This window comes from Entelurus aequoreus, linkage group LG09, assembly GCF_033978785.1.
Source record: "Entelurus aequoreus isolate RoL-2023_Sb linkage group LG09, RoL_Eaeq_v1.1, whole genome shotgun sequence".
NCBI classification, from domain to species: Eukaryota; Metazoa; Chordata; class Actinopteri; order Syngnathiformes; family Syngnathidae; genus Entelurus; species Entelurus aequoreus.
The window spans coordinates 57,847,835-57,863,703 of record NC_084739.1 but is presented as its reverse complement, the minus strand read 5'-3'; the positions used below and the strand labels follow the sequence as shown (position 1 = coordinate 57,863,703).

Sequence of the window (15,869 nt, the reverse complement as noted above, 5' to 3'; positions counted from 1 at the left end):
TAAGAGGCACTAATGTTGTGTTTAATGTAGCAGCAACACCTTGTTTACATGTGTCTAACAGGAGCATCAACATTTGCATTTCAGAATATGGGAAGTCTCCTGGAAAATTGGTAAAAATATGGGATTTCTCTCCATTACAATGACTCGCCAGCTACTCAATTTTATAGCCGTTTACGGATTGAATACACATTGTAATGTTTCCTTGTGAGTAACCCTGAAATATTGCGAACATTTGAAGGAAATCAATTGTAGTCTCCTTCATGTAGCTCAGATGAAACGTTTTTCAAGCTGGCTGACATCATTTCCTTCTGGATGTTCCAGAAAGAATGCGAAAGTTTGAGCCGCTGCCTGCCCCTCTTTATTTATATAATAAGTCTCCTGTTCAGAATCAGAATAATTTTTATTGACTAAGTATGTTTAACACACCAGGAATTTGTCTTGGTAGACTGTGCTCTCTTTGTTCAATGCAAGAAACAAAACAAAAAACTAAACAAATACTCCAGAGCACAGTACTGTGGCGGACATCCGCGGCGTCAATATATTTACACAAAGTTTGGATTTTTTTTGGAAATACTTTTTCTGACATATACTGTATCTCTGTCCATTCATCCATTGTTATTGGATTGAATCACGGAACATGAAACTCTGCACACTCCTTTAATGAGCCCACGCTGCGAGTGCTGCTGACAGAGGACGAAAACAAACTAGATAGACCTGGTATGACGCCGGGAAAAAAGGACAAAAAATTGATTTCCTGACCAAAAAATGGAAGTTTTGAAAGTCAAGCAGTAGATAGAGTCGTGGTCAACAGTACATACACTTGTAAAGAACATAATGTCATGACTGTCTTGAGTTTCCAATCATTTCTACAACTCTTATTTTTTTGTGATAGAGTGATTGGAGCACATACTTGTTGGTCACAAAAAACATTCATGAAGTTTGGGTCTTTTATGAATTTATTATGGGTCTACTGAAAACAGCTACATTTTTGTTTCATCTGACCACAGAACTTTCCTTCAGAAGGTCTTATTTTTGTCCATGTGATGTGACACCATGCCTACCGTCAAGCATGGTGGTGGTAGTATTATGCTCTGGGCCTGTTTTGCTGCCAATGGAACTGGTGCTTTACAGAGAGTAAATGGGACAATGAAATGGAGGATTACCTCCAAATTCTTCAGGACAACCTAAAATCATCAGCCCGGAGGTTGGGTTTAGGTGCAGTTGGGTGTTCCAACAGGACACTGACCCCAAACACACGTCAAAAGTGGTAAAGGAATGGCTAAATCAGGCTAGAATTAAGGTTTTAGAATGGCCTTCCCAAAGTCCTGACTTGAACGTGTGGACAATGCTGAAGAAACAAGTCCATGTCAGAAAACCAACAAATTTAGCTGAACTGCACCAATTTTGTCATCAACCAGAAACTTGCCAGAAGCTTGTGGATGGCTACCAAAAGTGCCTTATTGCAGTGAAACTTGCCAAGGGACAATATTAACATTGCTGTATGTATACTTTTGATCCTGCAGACTTGGTCGCATTTTCAGTAGACCCATAATAAATTCATAAAAGAACCAAACTTCATGAATGTTTTTTGTGACCAACAAGTATGTGCTCCAATCACTCTATCACAAAAAAATAAGAGTTGTAGAAATTATTGGAAACTCAAAACAGCCATGACATTATGTTCTTTACAAGTGTATGTAAACTTTTGACCACGACTGTGTATATATTGTGTACAAGTGACCGACATTCCAGGAAGAAAAAGAGAGAGGGTGAAGGGGGCGTGGAAAAATAAATAGGCAACTTTTCACATGCAGGGCAGACTGGCTGGTGCGCAGTGGTTATAACTTATCTACTTCACTAATTATGTTTTTATATGCTAAATACTGGTATCAAATGTGTATGTATTGTATCTGCTGATGAAAAAAAAAAAGACCGATAAAAAGAGGCCGATACCGATATACATCCAAATGCCAACAATAAGTCAATCTCTAATATGGAGATCCCCCCGCTGACGCCACCAATAGGAAAAACGTTACAAATGGGGTGAATTCCAAATGGCTCGTTTTTAGGAAGTATGAAGGAACACAAGATTGTTTCATAAATATCCCCACCATGCCTCCATGGTTTAATTTCCCATTTCTGGGACTTCATCCCAAATACACAGGTACCAATAGGTTAAAAAAAATTGTTTTTACATAATAGGTCTCCTTTAAATAAAGCTGACATTCAATTTCAATTGTTTTATTTCATATGCATTGTAGTGGTGTATAAAAAAATAATGACAGAAAAACCGTAAACTGTCACCGTTGAAATACATGTGGATTAAACTACACGCGATCAAGGAATTTTTAATGATCCCTCGGCTGTTCTGTTGTAAGGAGAAGGACAAACTCTGCATGTCAGTCATACAGACAGTGTTGTCGTATGTAGCGGAAATTTGTCAAAAAATAATCTATTATGCATAATTTATGCGTAGCTTCAAGATAAAAGTCCCAGGTGTTGTTTTGTTAACCAGAGAATGCAAAAATAATAATATGCTCTTATCAAACATCTCAATTCCACACCTCCTCGGTTCAGTGTGTTCATCAGCTCTTAAATACCACCAACTTACGTGTAGTCCTCGTCGTCGCTGGGTTCAGATTTGATGTCATCGGGGTGAGGCAGAGGAAAGCTTTGTGCTGTAGTTCTGGTACACACATACCACTCCTTAATATTCGGCAACTCAGGTATGACTGGGTTGGCTGACTGGTGACTTCTTCCTGAGGTCCTGTGACTCCTTAGTCCGGACAGAGATAGGTCCAAGGGCATTGCCAATGGAGACGAACTAGGCTCTATCTTGTGGTGGAACTTGTTGGCTAAACTGATATCAAAGTCAAAATTTCGGTTCAGATGGCTGAACGTTGGGGACAGGTGGTTGATTTTAAGGTCCAGTGGCTCCAGAAGAGGCTGATGTTGTTGTTGGTGGTGATGGATAGAGTTGTATATGTCGTAGGGTTCAGAGGTAGGCGATGATTTGATGTGGACTTTCATGTGCTTGCGCAAAGAGCTTGGGTGTGTGTAGGACTTGGTGCAACCCAGGGCCTTGCAGTCGTAGGGTTTTGAAGAAGTGTGCACTTGGGAATGTTTTTTACGGTCACTACTGTTGGCAAAGCGTCGCTCGCAGAACTCACACTGGAATGGTTTTTCACCTGCAACACAAACAACGTTTTTCAATGAGCCCCAGAAATAACAGTCAACATTGAATATGTTTTTTGTGACACCAAGTGTGGATAAATAGAAGGATGGAAGAATGGATTATGGTTCTTTTAGAGTTGCAACACTAGAGACAGATTCCAACCAGGGAATCCTCTACAGTCATCCCAACGCCACATCGCACTTCAAATATTGCAGTCTCACTACGTCTCAGGATTTTTTAAAGCATATTCTGTATAGGTTTTGTGTTGTATTAAATTAAGTCTTATTAAAGTCTTACATGCATAACAAGTAGAGATGATACTCGAAACCGGTTTTCCCGGTTGTTTGATAAGAAAAGAACCGAGTCCTCGGACTCGAATCCCTTTTTGAGAACCGGTACCAGTTATCGAGACCACTATAGTAAAGAAAAAGAGTTGGTTCTTTATTCAAATCCCTAGGAACGAATCCCGTCCCGACCAGAAATGCCCCGTGAGACATCACAAGAAATTACGTCATGTAGCTCAGTCATTAGACGCAGATTGGGAAAGCAGGAAAAACAATGGACCGGAAAAAGCGCTCCAAGGTGTAATAAAGTTCAAAACAAAAGGTATAATCCAATGAATAACTTTACTGAAAGATTTGAGCAGGGTACAAACACATGACAAACACTTTTACGACCAACCGGAAACATAGCAACCAGGCTAGCAACGCACCTCCTTTACGGCAGCTGTCGCAATGTTCTTAAAGCAACCGCAGCACATACATATATATACAAAACATCTCCCTTTTTTAACTTTTGTTTTTCTTTCCTTGTAAACAAAACAAAATCACACTGTATATGTGTTGTCTGTCTAATTATAAATAATACAGACGAGGCGTGTTGGCTGAGTTCTTGACGTTTACTTTCACAGCGTGCTCATAACCTCATTCTTAGCTGCCGGGTCGACATGCAACAACACTTTTCGGGGCTACCGCGCATGCTCGTCACTCGCGTTGCATGCTGGGTAGTGTAGTTGTTATATTCCTAGCTCATAACATCACATCTTTCCCCCTATAAAGAAATAATGTTAACTCAATAAAGTGTATTTCTTTTTTTATCTTTAACTTCTCATTTTTTAGCATCGTAACCACATTTGCAAACAACTTTTCTCTTCATAGAATTTTCTTTCAATAAAGAAATAAAGTGCAAAAATGTCAAAGCATCATAACAAACAGTTATGTCAAATAGCAGCAGAAGTGCACTTTTTGGAGAGCTGTATTATTTTCAGTTTTGTGCCCAAGGGACGGATTTTATTTAACACTATATTATTATTTATACACCTATAGTGATCACAGAGACAGGTTGTTTTTGTGTTACTGTATATATTTGTTTTTCTGAAAAATCCCACTTAATATACTTTGGGTAACCACAGTCAATATTTATTTATTTTGTTTTATTTTTTTAGGGGGGTAACAGTCAATATTTATTTATTTATTAGATTTTATTTTTTTCTTATATAATAAAAGTGAGCTTTTGTTAAACCAAATATTGTGTGTTTTTTTCCATATACAACAACCTATCTGGACTCGATAAGAGAATCGATAAGGAATCGGTTCGATAAGAGGATTCGATAATAGGCTCGAACTCGATAATTTCTTATCAAACATCATCCCTAAAACAAGTACAGTATTTGTCTTGTTTTCGATTATTATGTTGTAGCGATTGATATAAAGATATTCACCAAGCAAGACCTTTGTTTCCGGGTTAAAGGTAAACAATGCTAACAGCACGGTGGCTAATCTTAGCGTCATCTTTACCACGACAATCAAGTTGATAACATTTTGGCAAAACAACTATTTGATGCACTTCATCTCTTAGTCTTGTTTTATCAATAACACATCTCTACATTGGTGAGAAATTGAAATGAGCGAATGACATCACCATGCCCTGCTAACAACAAAGAATGATAACAACATAGAATGCTAACAGTGCGGCTAATGGCCTTAGCTGCAAATGTAACATTTTTTATTGATTTTTTTTTCTGTCCATGCCACTCAGGTAAATCATATTGTTACTGTAGATGCCCATATCTGCTGTACAGATTTACTTTACAAAAGATAAGTGTGGGATACTTCTCTTGTTGCCTTATGTGTGTATTGACTTTATTGAATGGATTTATTTAATATTTTGTACAGCCGGACCAGAGCAGGAGGAGAAAGAGAAAAAAAAAAGGAAGACAGTGGGGGAAATTGCGGGGACTCGAGACAACAACAGAACAACATCAGCAAATACGGTATGTACAATATGACACAAAAAATAATAGCAAAAAAGCAGTTAGTGAAGTAAATATTAATCAAATAGAATAACAAACATTATTGCACGACAAATTAAGCAATACAAATACCAATAGAAATAGCACTATTGATAATTAATAAAAATAATAATAACCTCTATTATCAACAATACAATTGTTTCAAATGCAACAATACATAAATGTAATGAAAACTTAAAATACAAAATAAAGCAGCTAAATAAAAGGGAAGAAAAAAAACCTATATTAACCTTGTAGATTTTTATAGTAAAAATAGTTTAAGCTTTATCAGTGTGCTGTGTTTTATCCACTTTCCACTGGTGGGAACAATGTTAATATACAAAAGTATGTTTGATGAAACGTGATTGCATGAGTGTAAGTATGCATAAGTGCTTGTATATGTACAGTATGTGTATATGTATGTTTGTACAGTAAATGTGGTTGTGGATGTATGTACTGTGTGTGTATGTATGTACTCTATTTGTGTATGTATGTGCGAGCGTATGTACCTATGTATGCGCGTATGTACCTATGTGTGCGCGTATGAATGCATGAATGGATGTGTATACATGTGTATTGTTTTTGATTGATTGAAACTTTTATTAGTAGATTGCACAGTACAGTACATATTCCGTACAATTGACCACTAAATGGTAACACCCGAATAAGTTTTTCAACTTGTTTAAGTCGGGGTCCATGTTAATCAATTCATGGTACGTGTATATATGTATGAATAATTGTGTGTACATGCGCATGTATGCGTTTGTATGTACAATATATTTGTCTCCCAGTATGTGCAAGAGCCTAAGTATAGCCCCAGCCACCTGGACAGCCAAACCCAAAACAGCAGGTACGGTACCCAGGGAACAAGGGATCCCCGGCCCCACACAGGCAGGCAGGCTGGCCAGCGACATGACACCCAGAACCAGGCCCATCGTGCCGCTGGGCCGGCCAGTGGCAGGCCGTAGACAGACGTGCAAGGCAGAGGACAAGGCAAGGAAGAAGCAGGAGACAGCTAGCTTCCAAGGTCTTACTAGTTTCGATGACCTGTCTTATCTTTCCTCTGATTGGCCAATCCGTAATGTTTCGCCCTAACATTAGCCAATTGTGACTCATCATACGAACACCAACCAATCATCGTGGATTTTCTCCGTATGTATGAATGTTCTCATTCATCCAGGTCATTGTATTTTCTCCATATTGTGTTGGCCTGGATTCACAGTCTATGTTCTCCTTTTGAAGCTTGTAGCTTGATGTAAGCTACCTCGCTACACGGGTCGAAAAGTAGCTGAGCTACAGGAAAAGCTACTCGTTCAAAAAGTAGCTAATCTACCGCCAAGCTACTGGAAAATTTAGTTAAGCTACGTAGTTTAGCTACATGTAGCTTGTTACTGCCCATCACTATACCTTAACACATTGATAGTTACATCACCATGCTCACTAAACTAGCTCTGATGTAGCATGACAAGTAGCTCGTAGCAGTTAGCTCGTCAGGATTTAAGTATTTACTTAACCTACCAGAAGCACATTTTTGCTTTAGTTGTCCACTGCTAGACCTCAAGAGGCAAACTATCGCTGGTGTGACTGTAAGCATTCAAGGGAAGCTGTAGAATCAGGCCAATTTCAGTAAATTAAAAATCTTCATGACTCCCAGTCAACATTGTTTTAATATTTCACAGTTTTGTAATTAAAGGACTACTGAAATGAATTTTTTAAATTTAAACGGGGATAGCAGATCCATTCTATGTGTCATACTTGATCATTTCGCGATATTGCCATATTTTTGCTGAAAGGATTTAGTATAGAACAACGACGATAAAGTTCGCAACTTTTGGTCTCTGATAAAAAAAAACCTTGCCCCTACCGGAAGTAGCGTGACGTAGTCAGTTGTTCGCCTCCTCATATTTTCCTATTGTTTTCAACGCAGCTAGAGCGATTCGGACCGAGAAAGCGACGATTACCCCATTAATTTGAGCGAGGATGAAAGATTCGTGGATGAGGTACGTTAGAGTGACGGACTAGAATGCAGTGAAAGACATATCTTTTTTGGCTCTGACCGTAACTTAGGTACAAGCTGGCTCATTGGATTCCACACTCTCTCCTTTTTCTATTGTGGATCACGGATTTGTATTGTAAACCACCTCGGATACTATATCCTCTTGAAAATGAGAGTCGAGAACGCGAAATGGACATTCACAGTGACTTTTATCTAAACGACAATACATCGGCGAAGCTCTTTAGCTACTGAGCTAACGTGATAGCATCGGGCTCAAATGCAGATAGAAACAAAATAAATAAATCCCTGACTGGAAGGATAGACAGAAGATCAACAATACTATTAAACCATGTACATGTAACTACACGGTTAATAATTCTCAGCCAGGCAAAGCTTAACAATGCTGTTGCTAACGACGCTGAAGCTAACTTAGCAACTTAGCAACCGGACCTCACAGAGCTATGATAAAAACATTAGCGCTCCACCTACGCCAGCCAGCCCTCATCTGCTCATCAACACCCGTGCTCACCTGCGTTCCAGCGATCGACTGCGCGACGAAGGACTTCACCCGATCACAGATGCGGTTGGCGGCTAGCGTCGGCTAGCGCGTCTGCTATCCAAGTAAGTCCTCCTTGTTGTGTTGCTGCCGCCAGCCGCTAATACACCGATCCCACCTACAACTTTCTTCTTTGCAGTCTACATTGTTCATTAAACAAATTGCAAAAGATTCACCAACACAGATGTCCAGAATACTGTGGAATTATGAAATGAAAACAGAGCTATTTTGTATTGGCTTCAATGGGCTACCGATACTCCTGTTTCACTGGCTACGTCACGCGCATACGTCATCATCCAAAGGCGTTTTCAACCGGAAGTTTAGCGGGAAATTTAAAATTGCACTTTATAAGTTAACCCGGCCGTATTGGCATGTGTTGCAATGTTAAGATTTCATCATTGATATATAAACTATCAGACTGCGTGGTCGGTAGTAGTGGGTTTCAGTAGGCCTTTAAGTGTGACCCGCTGAAGTAATTCCACCTCATCGTTTCTCCAAACAAAAGAGTCTCTTTCTCTGCGCACATTTGCTATCATCATTTTTTTTTTTTTTATGTGTGAGCTGAGAATAGATCTTTATGCACCACTTATGGCACAACGGCGTGGCTCGGATAGTAAAGCGACCATGCCAGCAACTTGAGGGTTCCAGGTTCGGTCCGTTGTGTCCTTGGGCAAGACAGTTCTCCCTTGAGACCTGATGAGTCGTGGTTAGGACCTTGCATGGACATGCCCTAAGAGAAGACATTGTAACTTTCGCTGGCAAATATTTATGGCCCTACTTGCGAAGTGTTATGATCATGCAATGTAAACATCAGACTAAACATGTTAATATTATTATTGTATTGGTAACCGAGAGGCGGGAGGTATTTTTGTTGACATATTAGTCTCCCACACGGAGCAGTGGCCAATGCTCCAGAAAAAAACAAGCGCACATTTCTGGCCTTCACACATATATGATTGTGTGTTACATACTGTCTGACTGCGCTAACAAAATAAAACTCCCAGTAAATAGCTTAAATATTTACTGTTACTATTTTGCACTTGAAGAAACAATTCCTCAATGATGTTGTTGAAGATTGATGTTGCAATGCAATTACATTTTCACTTGGAATTAATTCCTTTCGGATTTCAAAGACTTTGGATGAAGTTTAAACTCTCCAGAGATTTTTAATAGTGACTAGAAAAAACAATGCACATTTATAATTTCTAACAGATTTTAGACATTTTAATAATTTAAGTGTAGATCGAATCGAATCGAGATTAATCGATTTAGAACCCCATTGAATCTAAACTGAACCGATTTGGGAAATTGGCCACGATACCCAGCCCTGCTACTGACTGGTCAATAGGTATTAGTAATGTCACACGAATGTGCTCTCTGACTTATACATGAATGTTCCAAAGTTACCGGTAATTAACAGTATTGTACTTACAGTGCATCAGGAATGTATTCACCTTTTGCACATTTTGTTGTGTTACAGCCTTATTCTAACCTGACTCTCGCCAGATCATTGTCGTTCGCTGAGCTCTACACATTGATCTGGGAATTCTCAATAGGAGATGTATTTCAGAAGGCGGGGCCTTGTAACAAGATCATTGTATGTGATTGGATAAACCACCTGTCCGTTATCTTGAATGACGTGCTACTTCAACCACTCACATCGCAGTCAACCTGTGACGCTGATGAGAGAGAAATCCAAACCCGGTCGGAAGAAGAGCCAAAACATCCTTGCCACCAAAAAATGCCTTCAAAACCGGTCTCTGTTCATTTTTTAAAGAATTAATATTCGATCGATGTCGCAAAACAGTTTCAATAGCATAATCAATGTCAGCACACGACTCCTCGCTCCGTGCCGCCATTGTTGTTTGAATCAAACAGTCGCTTCGGCGCTACGTCACGTCTAGGAAATCCCGCCCGGCGATCCTGATTGGTTCATTATTTTTTTGCTATCTGGAAGGAGTTTGCAATGCCTTTGAGCCCAGACCCTTGTGTTGAGCTCAGCGAACTACAAGGGTCTGGCGAGAGTCAGGTTAGCCATATTCCAAAAATTTAATAAATACATTTTTATTTTTATTCTACACACAATACCCCATAATAACAAAGATACAAAGTTATTTTATACAATTTGCAGATTTATTTAAAATATAAAAGATAAAAATCACATGTACGAAGTATGAAGCTCAAAAGTGAGCTCATGGGCATCCTGTTTCAGCTGATCATCCCTGAGAACCCGATGGTCACTGTCAGAGCTACGCATTCCTCTGTGGAAAGGAGAACCTTCCAAATGGACAACCATCTCTGCAGCAATTCACCAGTCAGGCCTTTAAGGTAGAGTAACCAGACGGAAGCCATTTCTTAGTAAAAAGTTTGCCAAAATGAACCTGAAAGGCTCTCAGACCACGAGAAAAGAAATTCTCTGGTCTGATGAGACAAAGATTGAACTCTTTGGCGTGAAAGCCAGGCATTATGTTTGGAGGAAACAAGACACCGCTCATCACCAGGCCAATTGATTGACTGATTGAGACTTTTATTAGTAGATTGCACAGTACAGTACATATTCCGTACAACTGACCACTAAATGGTAACACCAGAATAAGTTTTTTAACTTGTTTAAGTCGGGGTCCACTTAAATCAATACTATCCTTACACTGAATCATGGTGGTGGCAGCATCATGCTGTGGGGATGTTTGGCAGGAACTGGGAGACTAGTCAGGATAGAAGTAAAGATAAATGCAGCAATGTGCAGAGACATCCTGGATGAAAGCCTGTTCCAGTGCGCTCATGAACTAAGACTGGGGTGACGGTTAATCTTTCAGGAAGACAACAACACAAAGCATCTGTAAATGTCCTTGAGTGGCTAAGCCATAGGAAACAAAGTAAAAATGAATCATTGGTTCCAGCCTCGACAAAAGTCCATATTTTAGTGAAGGTTTGTACACTTTGAACACAATACAAAGTGTTATACAGTACTGTATATAAACATAACAAGGAGGTGATGGATCAACTTTCTATTTATTAACAAGCCAAAACAGGAAGACGACAAGCTCAGCACATACAGAGAACACATCAACTCACCGAAGCTCTGCAAAGGAACGGGCAAGGGGCTATCTGTGCACGAGAGAAATAAACAAGGACAATTGGCCCATTCTAAACCGCTCGTAAACCGAAAAGTTTGCAAATAGAGTGGCTCGTAAATCGAGGTTCCGCTGTATTTAAAAAAGACATGGTGATCGGAATCAATTTATCCCCCTAACACATGCGCTGACTACGTTTCTATACACTAAATGAGTATGGTTTCTCAAATACTACATTTTTTTGTATTTTCACACCTACATGTGAAGTCCTAATGTCCATGCACTCTCTCTAATGCGACTATTGGTCATACGCTGTGTGCCTCCCGTACACTGGGGGGCGCTCATGTCCTTTTAGCGCTGATAAATGTATTGCTTTTTCCGTTAACCTATGACGTCGCACCAAAACAAGGCATCTTCACAAATCGCTCTTTAATGATCGCAGACATAGACGAGTCAATGTACCAGTTCTTGTTGTAGCTGATGTTCGCTAATATTAGCACGGATGATAATAATTACTTCTCTAACGGCTGTACTGATGTTAAATGTCAGAAAGCATCAACAAATGATCTTAGATTGCGCCACGAACATGACACTACTACCAAGACTGTCTCGGAGTTGCTGGATATTGGTCTGAAGCGAAGACTGGTGAGAGAGAGTTGTTTTGAAGACATTTTCGTACGGGGAATGAAAAGAAAACTTTAGAATGTCTCAACATGATGATGTCAGCAACCCCGACCCCGCTGTAGTCTTTCATGGTTTTTACATTAAATCGAAACCATAATCAGATAAACAGATCGTTTAAACAGTCAAATTGCAATATGTAATATAACCTAATGCTATGTCCATAACATGTTAATATGTAAAATGTAAGGGTGTAACTATTCCTTTTAACAACGATTCGATTCAGAATTTGTGGTGGCCGATACAATTCATGGACGATATCTTTTATTTAGAAAGATACGATCAAAAACTATTTTAATGAGTGAAAATCCATTCTTTAACTTTGTAGCAAATAAATCAACCAGTGTGACTGTGGAATAAATGCTGGCTACTGGACACTGTGTAGAGAAGTTTCCTGTTATTTCTTGGAAGAGAATTATGTATAAATGAATTATGGATACAAACTAGCAAACAACAACTAACGGCCAATGCATTCATATCTTATCTAAATAAAGTGCGACCATTTTCAACATTCAAGAAATGGTCAATAAAAGTACAGAGACCAACGTTTTAATAGTAGATCTACCTGCTACTTCTGCTTTTGTTTTTCAACATAGAAATAATACAATATTAACATCAACAATCAAGTGCAACCAACATTTCTTAAGTTGAATGAGCAGTAGATTTACCTGTTGCTGTTGTTTTTCAACATATAAATAATACAAATACATTAATGTAAAAAATAAAGTGCAACCAACTCTCCTCATGTTAAAGGGAAACTGCACTTTTGGGGGATTTTTGCCTATCGTCCACAATCAATATGAAAGACATAAAAAAAAAAATTCTAACTTGTAAATAAACGTAAATAAAAGTCAGTTTACGGTGGAGCCAATGGGAGGTCCGCTATTTCACCCATAAAATCCAATAAACAACCATTCAAAAAGCGCCAACAATACTCCATTTACATTTCGTGACTTAACTATTAACCAAGTATTGGTGATAATTATTGTAAGCGCTAATGCAGATAAACTATTTATAGCAGCACTGTGATCACAGGCCTGTACAATTCTGACATGATCGACTGATGAGGTGTTTCCTAGCTTACTTGCTCTCTGGAAGTTTATTGTAGATCATAAATCACGCATCTCACCCGGACAGAAGAAGTCTGAGGATGTATTCCGACAAGTTGGTACACTTTGACAGCCATTTAGGACCCGGAAATGGCTAGAACGATACCAAGAGACGCTTTTTTTAAAGTAACGCATTAATTACTTTACCTAGTAATTAATTAAAGAATAATTCCGTTAGTAATTTAATGACTTTTTTTTGTTAAGTAACTATAATTAATGAATTTTTAAACGTAATTTTTAGAACACAGCCTGTCACACAGCATCATGAAGCAGTTGGCAGGTTGGTGTTCCTGGCTAAAATCGTTGTGTGTATGTCCTATAGTAAAGTTTATCCATAAAACACCATTGTTAAAGGTAAATTATTTTCATGTTGCTGAAGACATTTAAACATGTCCTCTTAACCCATTTTTAATGAAGATCGGAGATTATATTTCACTTTTCTTATATTATTTTCAAGGCTTTAGCTTTTTTCTTAAGTTGGGATCCTATTATTTAAAAAAAACTACTTTTCTTACTTGTTGGTACCTGTTTTTACAAAACCCAATACCAGTGAAGTTGGCACATTATGTAAATTGTAAATAAAAACATAATACAATGATTTGCAAATCCTTTTCAACCTATATGCAATTGAATAGACTGCAAAGACAAGATAGTTAACGTTCGAACTGGTAAACTTTGTTATTTTTTGCAAATATTAGCTCATTTGGAATTTGATGCCTGCAACATGTTTCAAAAAAGCTGCCAAAAGTGGCAAAAAAGACAGAGAAAGTTGAGGAATGCTCATCAAACACTTATTTGGAACATCCCAAAGGTGAACAGGCTAATTGGGAACAGGTGGGTGCCACGATTGGGTATAAAAGCAGCTTCCATGAAATGCTCAGTCATTCACAAACAAGGATGGGGCGAGGGTCACCACTTTGTGAACAATTGCGTGAGCAAATAGTCTAACAGTTTAAGAACAACATTTCTCAACGAGCAATTGCAAAGAATTTAGGGATTTCACCATCTACGGTCCGTAATATCATCAAAAGGTCAGAGAATCTGGAAAAATCACTGCATGTAAGCGGCAAGGCCGAAAACCAACATTGAATGCCAGTTACCTTCGATCCCTCAGGCGGTACTGCATCAAAACCCTACATCAGTGTGTAAAGGATATCACCACATGGGCTCAGGAACACTTTAGAAAACCACTGTCAGTAACTACAATTCTGTAAGTGCAAGTTAAAACCCTACTTTACAAAGCGAAAGCCATTTATCAACAACACCCAGAAACGCTGCCTGCTTTGCTGGGCCCGAGCTCAGCTAAAATGGACTGATGCAAAGTGGAAAAGTGTTCTGTGGTCTGACGAGTCCACATTTCAAATTGTTTTTGGAAACTGTGGACGTTGTGTCCTCTGAACCAAAGAGGAAAAGAACCATCCGGATTGTTATAGGCGCAAAGTTAAAAAACCAGCATCTGTGACGGTATGGGGGTGTATTAGTGCCCAAGGCACGGGTAACTTACACATCTGTGAAGGCACCATTAATGCTGTACATACATTAAACCTGTATGTACTTTTCATACAGGTTTTGGAGCAACATATGTTGCCATCCAAGCAAATTTGTTTTCATGGATGCCTCTGCTTATTTTAGCAAGACAATGCCGAGCCACATTCTGCACGTGTTACAACAGCCTGACTTCGTAGTAAAAGAGTGTGGGTACTAGAATGGCCTGCTTGTAGTCCAGACCTGTCCCCCATTGAAAATGTGTGGTGCATTATGAAGCCTAAAATACCACAATAGAGACCCCTGACTGTTGAACAACTTAAGCTGTACATCAAGCAAGAATTGGAAAAAAATCCACCTGAAAAGCTTCAAAAATTGGTCTCCTCAGTTCCCAAACGTTTACTGAGTACTGTTAAAAGGAAAGGCCATGTAACACAGTGGTAAAAATGCACCTGTGCCAACTTTTTTGCAATGTATTGCTGCCATTAAATTCCAAGTTAATGATTTTTTGCAACAACAAAAAAATCTAGTTTCTCAGTTCGAACATTAAAATATCTTGTCTTTGCAGTCTATTCAATTGAATATACTGTAAGTTGAAAAGGATTTGCAAATCATTGTATTCTGTTTTTATTTACAAATTACACAACGTGCCAACTTCACTGGTTTTGGGTTTTGTAGGTACAGTGTTTTATCGTCTTGTATTCAAAGACAATGTTACTGTGCAAACTTTGTGTAATTTTACAGAGTCCAAAATGTTAAATATACTTGCTAAATAAAACATCTGCCTCGTATTTAATGAATGATTAGGCATTCTACCCCACTGTATCTAAATGTTGGTCATTGTGGTGGTACTTGGAGAGCCAAGTGTTTTCTGAGGTGGTAATTGGTGAAAAAAGTTTGAGAACCACTGCCTTAGATCCGGTTTTAGATAGACGATATATAGGGCTGGGTGGTATGACCCAAAATTCATATCAGAGTACAAATAGAATCCCTTCACGGTAACGGTATGTACACTACCGTTCAAAAGTTTGGGGTCAGATTGAAATGTCCTTATTTTTGAAGGAAAAACACTGTACCTTTCAATGAAGATAACTTTAAACTAGTCTTAACTTTAAAGAAATACACTCTATACATTGCTAATGTGGTAAATGACTATTCTAGCTGCAAATGTCTGGTTTTTGCTGCAATATCTACATAGGTGTATAGAGGCCCATTTCCAGCAACTATCACTCCAGTGTTCTAATGGTACAATGTGTTTGCTCATTGGCTCAGAAGGCTAATTTATGATTAGAAAACCCTTGTGCAATCATGTTCACACATCTGAAAACAGTTTAGCTCGTTACAGAAGCTACAAAACTGACCTTCCTTTGAGCAGATTGAGTTTCTGGAGCATCACATTTGTGGGGTCAATTAAACGCTCAAAATGGCCAGAAAAAGAGAACTTTCATCTGAAACTCGACAGTCTATTCTTGTTCTTAGAAATGAAGGCTATTCCACAAAATT

General features: G+C 38.7%; 1 protein-coding gene across 1 annotated transcript in view; it reads right to left on the bottom strand.

Annotated features, from left to right (window-relative positions):
* Nucleotides 1–2,225: 2,225 nt before the first annotated feature.
* Nucleotides 2,226–15,869, bottom strand: part of LOC133656901 (zinc finger protein ZIC 5-like) — a 27,201-nt gene continuing 13,557 nt past the window's right edge. The window contains exon 2 of the mRNA XM_062057767.1: nt 2,226–3,188. Coding sequence (XP_061913751.1) covers nt 2,608–3,188 — 581 coding nt within the window. The 3' untranslated portion in view covers nt 2,226–2,607. The remainder of the gene's footprint in view (nt 3,189–15,869) is intronic.